This window comes from Poecile atricapillus, chromosome 5, assembly GCF_030490865.1.
Source record: "Poecile atricapillus isolate bPoeAtr1 chromosome 5, bPoeAtr1.hap1, whole genome shotgun sequence".
NCBI lineage: Eukaryota > Metazoa > Chordata > Aves > Passeriformes > Paridae > Poecile > Poecile atricapillus.
Window position 1 is genome coordinate 5,591,653 of NC_081253.1, and position 14,882 is coordinate 5,606,534.

The window sequence follows — 14,882 nt, forward strand, 5'->3', positions numbered from 1 at the left end:
GTCAATTATTAAAATTTCCAATTTTACACTTTAGCCACCATAAAGATTTAATTATAGGCTAAGAAAAAAATTCATGTTTAGAGGTTTTAATCTACGAAATTGGACTGGGAATTTTTTTCCAATTTACCTTTGTAAGCAGTTCACTAGATGCCAAAGTATAAAATTATATATTCTTTCCTCTAAAAATTTCATTCAGAGCAAGTCAGATGAATGTCAATGAAATGAGGATGGAGAAACAATCTGAAATTCTTCCTCTCTCCTCTCTGCACGACTTTTTTTTAATAGGCAAATTCAAACCCTTATGGAAAGACATGTATAAATTAGCTGAGATCTCTTCCCATTCCCCACTGCAAAACCCAAGTCTTCCCCCCCAAAAAAAGAGAAATACAGCATATTATCACTATTACAGTAAACTCAATGCAATAACTCAGGGAACATTTAGAGTGTGCACTACTGCAGACTTTTCCTCCCAATTGTAAACAAAGCTATCAAACACTGAGGATGTTGATATTAAAGCTAAGGTTCATATAATAAAGAACTGGCCCGTGACAAGCAGTTTACAAATGTTTCATCCTTTTCACATTATGCAGAATTTCAATACCATCCACAATGCTAGCACAATAACTGAAATGCAAGACTGAGCAAGTCTCTGCTTGCAGATACCATCTGACATTTCAGGGAAATACTCCTCGATGTGTGCACAGCCTCCCCAGGTGTTCGTGGGAGCCATGCACGTACGTCAAGATGGGAAAAATCCCCTCGAAGTTTTTACCATTCACATGCCTTTTTCAAATAAGCGAAAATATTCTGTTACTTAAATATGAAAGCTCGCAATAGCCACCTTCAATTGGGTCTTAAAAAGACATGCCTTTCTTTTCTAACAAAACTAAATCCCATGTGGCTGTGGGCATCTTAAAATGTATCTAAAAAGTTAAGCCACAATTACCTGTACCTCATTAATTCATCAAAAGCAAAATATATATGTACCACACAACATACAAAAGTTACACATTAAAAGTGCATATTCAGAATCCATTTGGCCCATTTCCTCAATTTACATTTGGTCATTCTATGCATCCTTGACTTTTCTATGCAACCATACACTGGGATATATTTATTCCATATACAACACTATTCCTTTTCACAATGAACTCTTTCACCTCTCGTTCAGTTCTGCATTAAATGTAAACTAATGATGGACCATTAAGAAACACAAGCAAAAGGTTTATTCTGTGTTTCTTTTCACCGCTTGGACAGCTTTGACACACACACAATAAGCATTACAAACTGTAATGAAAATACATTTTTGGGCCAAACCATTGCATATTTGCCCCCACAATGAAAAATAAATTATGTTCAAAGCAGTATATTGCCATAAATAGCCTGTAGGCATTTGCTGAAGGTAAACAGGCTCTCCCTATATTTAGCACTTGCCTAGGGTACATGATGTGCCTCTGGTTCAAGTGCTTTTGAAGAGAGGCCAGTCAAAACCTTCCAGTTAGCACAGGACCAAACTATAATCTTTTTCTTTTCTCTTCTGAAAATAATGGAAGATCCCTTTCAAAAATTAATCTTCAGTTATCAGCTTTACTGCATTATGGAGCTAGTGCAATCCTGCAGAGCCTAGTCAAAAAGACAAGGCACATTAAAAAATAATAATAAAAAAATCAAGATACATTAGACTATATGGACTAGAGAGTCATTGAAGATAATTTAAGGCCTTTCAGTGAATTAGAGTAATCAGTCTAATTTAAAGCTGAGGATTAAACCATAAATTATCCATCTGAAAAGCAAACAATAGGCTTTTTCAGCTTCTGTTCTGTGGACAAGGATAACAAAAACTCTTGTTATGGTTTGTGAAAACACCTCTGGACAAGGAGGAGTGGAGTCAGTCCAATTTCTCTAGAGTTCATGGAAGATTTCAGGACTGTTTTAGCCGCTTGCGTGGAATGCCAAACTGTGGACACTGTGCAGACGCCAGAGCGCGAAAGGCCTCGGCTACTAAGTGAGGGTGGGAGTGGATCATGGACTTCCAGCCTGCAGTTTCCATTATGTCTGTTGCTTGGCTGAAAACAGAAGCATTAACAAGAGTCACACAATTTTACAAACCAAATGCACAGTGGAGAAGAGCAGGTAAGGCAGAAGTGCTGCAGAAAGGCAGTCAAATATTGTGGAGCAGACTGGGGATGCCAGCGAGGGTGCCAGCACAGAGAAGCAGCAATTTGCAATTTGGGTACAGAAATATAATCAGATTTGGGACAAAAGGTACTTGTTCTGCCCTACACAGTACCAGCCAGACCTCACCTAGAGAACTGTGTCAAAATAACCACCTTGAAATTGTTCAGGAGAAACAATAAAGAGGAAAAGTAGAAGAAAATGAGGTCTAGTACAGAGATTAAAAGCAAGGGAAGACACAATAATCTCATTACATAAAAGGGCATGCTCAATCTGGGGAGAGAGAAGGATGACAAGATGAATCAGCTGAAACTGCAGCAAAAATGATGTAGTTCAACTCCTAGAAAGAGCCATGAAGGCAGATTAGCTGGCTGGCTCCAGACCCCTTGACTGGGAGTCTGCAGTCTCAGTACCAGTGGAGAATACTGAGAATATTCACTCTTTTTTCAGTGCAGATGATGGGCAACATTCAAAATAGCTTTCAATGGCCACTGTTGATTTTTAACTAACACAAAAGCAACAACAGATTTCACCAAATATCACATTGACACCCAGGAGATTAAAAGCAATATATTACTCTGCATGTATTTACTTTTGGGTGAAATAATACAGAAAAAAAAGCAGAAAATTCACTCTGCATATGAAGAATATTATACTGGTTGTGTTGCATGTCACACTGACACAGAATAAATTTGTAATTTGGAACTACTATGGGTCAGTCCCAGGTTCCCATTGCTCTGCATTTTCAAAAGCCTTTCATGAGCACCCTCACACTGTTTCAGGAACATTATCAAGCACGAAGTTATCGGCTGACCTCTACGCCACATGATCTCTAAAACACCTTTGGCAGATTTCTAATGCAAGTCTTTCATCTGCTGCTGCAAGTTAGTGAAGGTAAGGGCCTTGAGAAACAACACCAAAGTTCAGACTCCTCAGTGCCTAGAGTCAGTAAATTAAGCCAGGCCCTCTCATATTATTTCCCTGAATTACTGTAGATGTTTTAGCTGAAGCAAAGATGACCAGCATGTTAACTAGCAAACATTCAAGACAGAAGTCAGCTCAGGGACTTCCAAATCATTTGAGAAGAAATACATCAAGTAGTTACATAGTTATGATACTGACTTATCTCTATTACTGGTATTTTACTATTTACCTTTCAACACCCACTTCTTTTCCACATCATGCTCAATCATTATGCCTGTGGAACCTTTTTTTTTTTTTTCAAGGAGAAACAATAATTTAAACTAAGTGGTACAACACAGCCTTTAAGTTCTCTGGAGATTCTGATGGTAAGAAATAAGTGCTCTGCTGCCCTTACACTGCTTGAACCTACCACCAGCTATTCTGCAGCTGGCTGTCTTCCACTCTGTGATTCACTTGAGCTGCTGCAATCAGTGCCAGAGCCTGAGCCACACAGTCTCAACCTATTTCCAGTGTAGGCAGGAGCCCTTAGAGTCAGAGGGACCTGACTGACGAGTTGTGTGGCCTCCAGAGCACTTGTGCTGGCATGTGGGAAGATGCACAAACCCATCCCCAAAGGCAAGACAGCAACTGCCCTCCTTTCTGTGGAGCTACTGCAGGCTCAGACTGACCCAAGCAAGTCTCAAAACCACACTGGGGTTATCACTGCTCCAGGCACAAACCTGGGTACTCATGGGAATGGTTTTCTCTATAAAGGCTGCTTCCATCATCTCACAGCACTCTGCCCCTGGGAGAGGGAATGAAAACCAGCTATTGTTAGGATCTCACACCGGAGAGCAGTTAACATTGCCTGTCATTTAAAGGGGGAGTCACAATCAGAACTGGGGTAGCATCTGCTGAATCCTACTTTACTTACAGTCAGTGACAGGCCTCAGTAGTGTGGAAATGAAGCAACAGTTCTTAAGATCTGCAGTCTACTTAGCAGTGTTTGTACAGAACATCGTGGGGCAGGGAAACTTACTTGCTATTCCAGTTTTTCCCATCTTTACACCCAAGTTGTCTAAGAACACTGCACCTGCAAGAGAGAAGTGTGCTAATATTGCAAAAGTACACCAAGTATAAACACAAATATATTTAGACTCTCGTAAGTATTACTTGCCTGTTAATAAAGTCTATTGCTTGTGCTTTTAGCTGTTCAGCGCTGTGCAAATCTGCGAGGATAAGAATGTCAGCAACATTTTCTACCGAGAGGTTACTACAGAGTGCCTCCTCACACATCACCTTCAGCCGTTCCAGTGCATACTGGAGAGAGAGAAAAACTGCACTAATCATTCCTCAAACTCATTCCTTCTGTCCTCATCTCTACACTTCTTAAGAAACTTCCAGCCAGGCTTGGTGCCACCCAAGCTAAACATCAAACTGCTTCCCCACAGGTACTGCAAAGCACAATGTACTGCATGAACACTTCTCAAAGGTAACACAGGCATTGTGACAAAGTTCTTATCAAAACAACAAAGAATAACTCATTCAGCATTGAACAGGTTCACATCTCTAAGGGGCAAGAACTGATACAATAAATACATTGATTTAAACAAACTTTAGTTTAGCCCCAACCCATCTCTGAATTTCCTAATTTCCCTCATACCTTTGATACAGCCTACAAGAAATTTGATGGATAATAACTGCATTCCCATATTACATTCTGCATGAATAAACTGTGCTTCTTTTTTGAAGTATGTCACAGTCTGAACAGGTTTCATTTTTATTTTCTGGTATTGCAGACAATCATATAACTCTACCTTATAACAGTCTCTACATTTATCAAATATGCCCTAAATCAAGGCCAGCATTCAAAAAAAAACCTTAGTTGCTGAGCTGCCATAAATCCCTTAATTTCAAAAATCATAGTAGAAAAAGCATTTTGAAGAGCTACAATTTTAAGATTAGACAAGATACAAACAAAGAAGAGATGAAAGATTAGAACTATTATATTTGCAGGGAAGACAAAGATGAAAGTTCTAAAGTAGCAGTACTTTAGAAAAGTACTTTAGGAAAGCACAGTAAATTCAAGACCTTGGATAAATCTTCTTGAAGAAAACAAAGATCTAGTATACATTTTATCCAAAGCCCTATTTTCCAAATAATATTAATGGTCTCCAATTTCTAAAAAAAAATTGGTACTAATACCTGAAATGCTTCTCTTTAAAAAAAAAAAAGATTTATCAGCCTTCTACTGCTAAAAAATGTCTATTCTTTCCTATCTCACTTCATTTCTCATGCTTCTCAGGTTTTAAAAAAGCAAAATATATATCAAACATTTCTAAATAAGATTAATAAATAAGAATAAATAAATAAATAAGATCTAATAAAATCTAAAGGTATTTTTTTAATCAACATTCCCCAAGCAAACACCAGGTTTGGGAACTTTGGAGTCAATTACTTACTTTGTCTGCAGCTGCCAACAAATTGTCAGCCATTTTTTCAAGGTTTGGTGCTTTTCCTGTGTAAATGAATCTCATCATTTCTTTAAAAACTTCAGGGTCTACATCATTTATTTCTACACGATTCTAGTAAAGAAGAAGAAGAATAAAAAAAAAGTATTTGGAATTTAGCTACAATTTCAAAGTGAGAATTAAATATCATCTGCATGCATGCTACACATTTTCATTCACCGTTCATCATACAAAATCCTTACAAATTTAAGGTAACATTCAACAATGTTAAGCCGAAAGCAATCAAAAAAGCTCTCAGAAGTTAGGTAGAAATCAGCTGGAAAAGCTTCAGCAATAAAAAGTAATTGCAATTTTTTTCCTAGAAATATACAACTCTGGAGTCTATCACACAGACCCTACATAAAAATCAAGACAGTTTCAGGAATATTTAAAAATGTTTCCAACACAATGTGTTTGGAATATCAGAAGTCAGAACAGCAGACAGAACAAATTGAGCCTTTCTTGGCTCAACTTAAACTGAGTCAACACAGCTCAGAATCCAAAAAGCAAACACGCAGAACTGACATCACACAGCTGAAGACTGCACTAATACAACAGTGCCACTGCAAGCTTAACCAATCCTGTAACAGCACTCCCTGTAAGCAACTAATAAAGGAGGAAATGATGTCAAAGATGTAGAAGCAAACACCAGACTTTAGAATGGAAATGCCAGGCACAGGAGATGTACATGGGCTGGTTTCCTGACAGTATTTAGGAGTAGGGCTGCACTGGAGATCCACTGCTAACATGAAGGCAAAGGCCTGGCAAGGCACATTACTCCAGCTGTGACACGCTTGGATTTCTTTCAGAACAGGAACCTCAATAAAATGCCCCCAATATTCCAATTCCACCTGGGCCAGTTTCCAAACTGGAGAGGTGCTGGGAAGGACAGTGACCCTCAGTTGCAGCACAGCACCACGTTCACCTGATGTTCACCTGATGTTTGTGCACACAAGTGGCATCCTGCAGTTTTCAAGACCAAATGATGATCATCTATCACAGTCCTTTCGTGAGGTGATTAGTTCCTCACCTTTTCATGGATTCTGCCTATAACCAACCCATTTTGATAATTCTTCTTCAAGAAAGACACAAACAGCTCCTCGCTGTGGGAGACATCAAGTGCATAAAAGCAGAAGCAGCACTCTGCTGATTAAGTAACCACCCATCCAAAACACTTACACAGGTCAAGTGCCTACAGAAGTGAATAAAAAGAAGTGTTCCACTGCCTGAGGCCCTAATTCCAGTCCTAATTCACCTCTTGTTTCTTAGTTACCATAAAAAACACTTTAGTGCTCTACAGCAAAACCTGAGTCAAGTCAATCAGCTGATAGGGAGATACAAACTGAGGCACAAGGGTGCAGAGATCACCAGGTCAATACACCAGTAGCTAATGTTTAAAAACATTATCTAGGGCAGATACAAGTACCTGAAAGAATCCAAATCCTCCAGCACCTCTCCACTCTTTCTACACAAATTCCCTCAGAACTCACCAGGAGAGGTTCCTCCTGCCTTCATGTACTGTAAGAACCCTCATCCTCCTCAATCTCCTCTATCTCAAGTTTTCTGCAATGTCTTCCTCTTTCACAAGGTACAAGTGTTTACACACAACATTTTCAGTGAAGCTTACCTTTTTGCTTTCCTCCATTTCATGTTCAAACATTGCATTAAAAACTGGAGATCTTGCTGTATCAAGAAAAGTAAATATTAAATAGAATCAAATTTTAAACTTATAGCAATTTAAATTACAAAATAATAGCATATACAAAAGTAGAAAGTACCTGCAAGGACAGATTTATGAGCTTTGAATTCTTGTCCTCCTACATAAAAACTGCAATCTGTAAATCTTGTTGTTTCCCAGAGATTCCCTAAATCTTCTGCTAGTCGACATTCAGGTACCTTCAAAGTGTTTGTATTAGACTGTCCTGATATATTTACTGAGTCTTGGACCACGCTTACCTAACAGAAAATCACAGCAAGACAACTCCTTCATAACTGCATGCCAACAATAATTAAATCACAGTACCTATTGCTAGAATTCCAACAATTCCAAAGCAAAGCAAAAAACAGTAAATCTTCTGGCATTAGGCCAGAACCATAAACCAGTGCTTTACAGTTTACTTTTAAGCAACATAAAACAAATAGGTCTTACTTAGAGACTAATATTGTGTACTAAACCAACCAAAACAGAAAGAGAGAGCACAATACCACATGCCACCTAACAGAAATGCCAAAGTAAATAAGGACAGATACAGTTCTTGGAAAACTAGTGGGAACAAAAACAAGTTAATGCTATTTCAGAGTTGAATTAACAGGTCAACACACATCTGAGTAAAATATACACAATATAAAATTCTATACAGATCATCAGGATCACATGGTCACAGAAAAGTTTCAGAAGAACAATCCATATAATTTTTCAATAAGCTATCCCTTATTGTACTGACAGTTAAGTTTATATATAACCTGCAGTCTGATAATGCAAACTAAATGCACAAAAGAGCTCCTTCATTATTTCATTTTACTTAGTCCAGGAATCACACATAATTGGTTTCCAAATAAGACTAAAAGCCATTACTTTCAAAATACAAGATGTAGCAGGTAACTTCAATAATGAAATGCATGCTCACAAGATGTAACTTCTGTACAGAACCAGTTAAGAAAACTGAAATATGTGCATGTGAAGTGAATATTCTGCCATTATTCCCTATGTTTAAGTCTTCCATACAGGAACTGAACAGGACAGCAGCACTCCTTGCTGCTTTTTCAGTTATCTTCACGAACTAAGTCCTTAGAATCAGTGTTAGTAAAACAGAAGAGTTAAGCAGGTTTTACTTCTCTTGTGTGAGATCACAGACTTGAGAATAAAACCTTTGTAAGGAGCCATACTACAAGATCTTAATCACTCCATCTCCCAAATACAGAAAATTAAGATTAGATATTAAGAGAAAAAACTGATTCTGTTAGGATCAGGGCTTTGGTTGATTTCCAAAGGCATCTGGAATAAATCTGGCATAAAGCAAAAACAGCACAGCTCAGCTTCACAGAAAGTTGGAGCACTGCAAGCCAAACTCCAGACCAGAAGAGGAGGAGGATGATCCAATTATGACAGCAGCTTGGGGATTTGAATCACTGCCTAATTCCCTGTATCATCTCATACCCCCTTGTGAATACAAGAAATTCCTTTATATTCTTTCACCTTAAAAAAAAGAGAAGAAACCCCAAGCACAGCAAAATTTCCCTTTCACTGTTAGACTGTACATTTATAACAAAGAAAAAAAATCTGTAGAGCTATTTTCCAGTTTTCATACACACAGTGATTTCAGGAGATATACATACACACAAAGGAAGTTTTATTTTAGCCAAGCTCATCTTCTGTTGTCAGAGAAGAGTTCTGCTTTTCCAGAGCCTTGACTCAAAGTTCTTGGTCCCAGTTGTCCACAGAGCATCCTCCAGTTAGCTATAGTGCCTAGGGAAAGTCATCTACACACTCTTTATGTGCACTTAAACTGATCTCTGACCTTCCAAACTTCTGTTCTAGAATGGTTTCTGATGTGTATTGAGAGCTGTGCAACACAGCAATTTCCTACATCTTTTTAAGATGTAACCCAAGCAAAGTTTTAATTTAAATCTCCCCCGCCCCAGTGACCTGGCGTGTATTGTCCTTCAAAGATTCTAAATACAAAAGGATTACAGGGGTCTGATACTTTATAGCTCACTTGTCCAACAGGCATGCCATCAATCAAGTGCATCCTCTTGTTATTTGTAATTTATTTTAATAAAGCTGAAATCAAATCAAGTTAATTCCATATAACTATTGAAAACTTGTCAACTTAAACAAATTCTGTGTGATGACACTTAACAAGGATAATGCTCATGATTTTTTTTTGATTTTGAATCTGTGGTAATCTAATGGTAAGGGTATAAATGACTCTTTTGACTACTAAGGCAGGTATGAGATGTATGAAAACAGAGAATATGCAATTCCATTAGCAAATGGAACACCTGCAATGCTTCAGTACTTTTAAGATTATATGGAAAGGGAGAATTCAGTCAAACAGATCAGTGTGCCCAAAACACTGAGGTTGTATTTAATCACTAGTAGTTGCTGGCAGCACCAGACTTTACAAAGTATTAGACTTAAAGAGTCCTTCAGGTCCAATCCAAGGGCACATCCAGCTGTTCTTGAGAATCTTTGGCAACACAGAATAAGGATCTTTGTTCCCAAAGACAACCAAATAATCTTCTTGCAAGCCAAGGGGAAGAAGGGCCAACCAACAGTGAGTAATCAGTGACCTTCACTAAATACCTGCTACATCTGACAAGTTTTATCAAGCCAAGTGCAATATGCTGAAGAAGTGGTAAGTCAGTTTTCCCAACAGGAAACGAGTAGGAAGGCAAAAATGGAAATTAGAGCTTAAAAGTGAAGTTATAAAAGGACATAAACTTCAGGCTTGTCTTTAGTTCAGGTCCTTCAAACAACACCTGTCATTTCTAAGGACAGCTGAAGAGCTGGCATCACACATCCAAAGAAAGAAATTCTTAAAATATTTGGGTTTCCAAGTTTTTCCTTCACCCTGAAACAAGCCAGAAGTTATTTTAACATGCTCACTGTGAATAACTAAACATTTTACTTGCTTCCACATTTAAGATCAGGGTAGGTCCAACACTTCACAAAAGCCACTCACATTAAAGCACCAAGACATTTTGTAGGGAAACACAGCTAAATTCAGTGATTAGCATTAGAATTTAAATAACAGCATTTCTCTGTGGAAATTCAGTATTTCTTCTACTTATATTTTTTAAACAAACCTAATCTCTAAAATTAGAGAGTGATCTATTCTAAAACCAAATGATTCTTTTAAAAGCTGTTCATTTACATCAAAGTGTTCATTAGAAGGACAACTTAAGAAGAGAAAATACTCAAAAGTATCTTTACAGAACCATAAAACACTTGTTATATCTGCTTTTATCACCCAAATATTTGTATTCATAACAAATTTATCATGCAGCTAATTTAACTTGTCTAAGTGAAAATAAGATGCACTATATTTGCAATATCTAGTCTCAAGGGCCACATTTCAATTATTCTTCCTACCCAGCATAATGACGTATAATTAAATTGTAATCTTGCCAAGACAATTTTACACATTTCCTGTAAATACACAGATCAAAGCAAACTTATTAGCAGTTAGAGCATCTATCATCCTCCTAAGTCACTAATCACTTTATGGCAGCCCAGATAACCAGCCAATGTATATTCAACATACACTCCACTTACACTGCTACTTTCTCTGCTTTCCATTTTTAACACTGAGTAAGCTTTATACTGAAATTTAATATGAAAATTTAGGTTATGAACATAAATGATATTATAGAAGAAGGGACCCACAATGCACCATGAAGTTAAATTTATACCACAGCTCTCAGTATTAATTTTCAGTATAAAGCACATCTTCTACAAGATATTTGCACTTGCTCAGAAAACAAAATGTAACAATTAGTCAAAAAATAAAGTGTTTAATTTACTGGAAAGACCTGTTCATTGGTTAAAGACATATCAATACAGGTTTAATATTAATGTAGTAGATATTAAAGAAATATAGATTCTGACAATCAGTTGAGTTTTTCTTTTATAATGTGAACCAGTATGTGAACATTCCCTTCTGCTTATCCAGTGAAAAACAATCTTCTAATTCCAAACACAACTTCTTTAAATACAAGTGACGAGTAAAACAGCATTTCTGTAAACAGCACATACCAGCTACCTCTGGCATAAATAATTCTACAGTCAATTCTGATGTAACTGTGGCAAATTCATGGGGAAGTCCAGCAGTTTACAAGTGATCAATTCAATATTCTACACTTCAGTGTACAAGCACAAAAAGAACAATATGCAATGCAGACAAAGCCATGTATATTTTACCAAGCTTATACTTTTCAGAAGACAATTTTAGAGTATGTTACTGTTAAAATCAACATAAATCTCTATTTATTAGAGCAGGAAACATTTTATTTAAAACTTTATTACTTAAAAACTAATACCCACCTCACAAAATAATGTAAGCTTGTCATCTGGTAGAAGACCATTAGCTTCATCTAGTAAAAAATCTCTTCGGATAAATTTCTTAAACCCCCAGTCCTTGCCTTGCACAAATCGATATGCTCTTTGGCTTTCTGATAAAAAATTGTGTACAAACACAGCAAGTTAAAGGAAAATAAGAACAAATAACACCTAATTCCACATCAAGACTAAGTGTTAATAAAAAAAATTAATTGGTTCCACACATTTGGGTCATGTGTCACATTTCTAGAAAACACAGAACTGATTAAAACCTTTTTAATATTGTAATAGTGTTATTTTATAAAACACTTGATAGAACTTAGCAGAGCACAATTTGCAATTCAAACCCTATCATCTCCTTACATCTCTCAGGCACCATCCAGCACAAAGAGTTTCTCAGTGATTTTAAGAATGCCAATGTGTCAAAACAGGAATTGTTCAGAGGGAAGCACCATTACAATGAATTTGTCACCACAAACCCATCCTGACAACGCTCTGCAGTTGTCATAACAATCGGTTTGACTTCTTCCAAAATGGGAAATCTTGTTTCACAGGTTGAAATTAGTTTGAAATACAGTAAAAGCACTAAAATAGCAAAACAGAAATGAAAGCTTTCAAATACTAAACTTTTTTTGGTCATAAAAGATATTAATTATAGTTAATTTTTGACTCTAGTTATGAGAATTAATTTTTTTAATCCATCAGATTTACTGTGACCAACTTTTTTTTTCCTAACGTTCACAGCCAAAAAAGAATTCCCACAGTCATCTCAGTGCAAACACATGTAAATTCAGTAAGATCACCCATTTTACATGCTTGGTTGACTGAAAAGTGGCCACTTGCTGCCCAAATTAAACCACAGGAAACAGCACCATATACTTTAAGTAAAATACGGGAAAGAGGTTATTTGGGATTGGCTTTGAGAATCTTAGTAGACTAAAACACATTCAGAATTAACTTTAGGAAGATTGTTCAAAATGAAGACAGCAAGAATACTGAAATAAGAGCACAGAGGGAAGTGGGGAGGGATCTTACGAAGAGTTCTTTAAGAAAGAACTTTTCTTTCATTCCAAAAAAAGCTGGGCAAAAAACACATCACCATCTCATTTGCTGTTTGCAAAGATGCTTCAGCCTTCCAGAGAGCACTTTAGAAGTTTAAGTCAGAAGTTTGTAATAAAAGCAAAGTGTTTTTCATGACAGAATCTGTTAAAATATCATTCCTTCTACAGCCTCCAAAATAAAGCCATCAGCAAAGCCAGACTTCCCTACACTATTGACCTTGGCAGCACCACTGGAACACGCTTGAGCATGTACCACAGAAAACACACACGTGTTACACGCTGCCCTCATCTCCAAGAGCTGGAAAAATTACATGCAGAACAGTTCTTCACTAGGATTATATCAAGCAAAACATCCTGCAGAGATTTTCATTGCATTTTCAGAATACACCGAAGAGCAGCCAGGAGCTGACACTACAGGAGGTGTGAGGTCTCTGTCCCTGTTCCCTCACCACACTCCTGTATCAATAACCCCTTGCCCATGCAGAGCACAGCAGCAGAGGGAAATGCATTCACTGAAGTGCAGTGTGGGCTTTGAGGGCAGCAGAACAAACACACAACATTGTTCACATCTGAAAATCTATATACCAAGGAAGAAAATCACATTTAAAAAAATATTGTCTAGCTTTTTCAGCATCTGGATTAGCGTTTTCACACTTTCACCAACTTTTAACCTCATTACATCAAATTAAAAAAAAAATAATAATCAGAAAATAAGGTTCCCAAAAGAATTCAAAAATTTCTTCTCTAGATTCAGCCCAATTATTTATTCTGCAGACTTAGATTTTAGTCTAAGCAGCAACAACCAGTGTTAACCCCCAAAATTAAGAACCAAAATTGAGCAGCACTAGAGTGCAAATGTATTTTTCTTCTAATAAAGTAAAAATGTTAGTTCACAATATGTTTCATACACAGCTTCATCCCTTGAAGCTGCAGCCTATGCATGAATTATCAATTTAGAAGGGACATTGGAAGTGGGGCATCATTTTCCTGTCTCAGTAAATACACGGCATCTACAGAAGCAGATGGCAAATGGCTGGAGAGCCCAAGAAATAAGACTTCCGTTGGTAATTTCCCAAAGTGAAAAGATATTTGTAACTCCTGTGGTGCCAAACACAGCACAGCTACAATTGCAGAAGCTGAAGACACACCCACTCATGGGATTTTCAGCACTGCAGTGGATGATGAACCAGCAGAGCTGATGGGACAGGATTTGGGTGTTTGCTACAGATCTACTGTCAGGAATAAACAGGTCACTGGAGATCAGGGTCCTGAGAGACAACAAATCAACAAGAACCCACAATGAACCCCTAAGGCGAAAAAGGGCCAGCAGGACCTGGCTAAAGACTAAAATACATTGCCCAGATAAGCTGTGGAGTGTCCATCCTTGGAGACCTCAAAGCACCACAAGTCCCAAGCAAACTGCTCAGGCTGACTGTGCCTTCGGCAGGGGGCTGGGGCCAGCCAGCCTCCAGAGCTCCTGTGCAAACTCAACAATTCTGTGCTTCTATAATTATCTCTAAATAGTTTTTGATGCAGTTTCACATTTTATTACAAATACCATTGCACTCCTGGACTGTGTCAAGTCCAAATGTATACATTCTCCAAATGATTCCAGCTTTGCTCATATAAGCTCCAAAAGCAGGAAGTCTGCAGGGACCGAAGAAACCATCACCATCAGTGTAAAAGGATTAGTGGAGTTAAACATGCATATGAAACACATATATTTACCTTCCTTAGCAAGAGCCCAATAATTTAATTTTTACATTTGAACCCAGTTCTGTGGATTTAATTTAGAGATTACAAGTGGGCCTAGGTACTTAAGGAGAAATAGCGTGACCTTAGGGTATAAACACTGCAGAACTACAGACTTTTTGTAAGAAATGCAGAACTTGCAACAAAACAGGACCTGAAACACCTCTTAAGTCCTGGAGTAGAAGAAAGGAAGAAAAATATATTCTTCATACACAGGACTTGCAGCAGAACAAAATCAGTGCAGATCAGCATTGAATTATTAATTTCCACAAGAATCCCAGCTTTCCCAAAAAGCATTTCCAAGGAAGGTTCTGCTCACAAGTACGGAACTAAAAGCCTTCCATACATTTTTCATATCAACACAACAATTAAATCACCAGTTATTTCAAAGTCTTCTAACTCCTTGGATACACAACACAC

At 37.5% G+C, this 14,882-nt stretch overlaps 1 protein-coding gene across 1 annotated transcript in view; it reads right to left on the reverse strand.

The window, feature by feature from the left end:
• Positions 1-1,538: 1,538 nt before the first annotated feature.
• SPOPL (speckle type BTB/POZ protein like) overlaps positions 1,539-14,882 on the reverse strand; it is a 29,620-nt gene continuing 16,276 nt past the window's right edge. The window contains exons 5-11 of the mRNA XM_058839735.1: positions 11,635-11,762; positions 7,367-7,544; positions 7,216-7,271; positions 5,541-5,663; positions 4,256-4,398; positions 4,118-4,171; positions 1,539-2,066 (exon numbers count right to left, since the gene is read on the reverse strand). Of these exons, the coding sequence (XP_058695718.1) occupies positions 1,922-2,066; positions 4,118-4,171; positions 4,256-4,398; positions 5,541-5,663; positions 7,216-7,271; positions 7,367-7,544; positions 11,635-11,762 (827 nt within the window). The 3' untranslated portion in view covers positions 1,539-1,921. The remainder of the gene's footprint in view (positions 2,067-4,117; positions 4,172-4,255; positions 4,399-5,540; positions 5,664-7,215; positions 7,272-7,366; positions 7,545-11,634; positions 11,763-14,882) is intronic.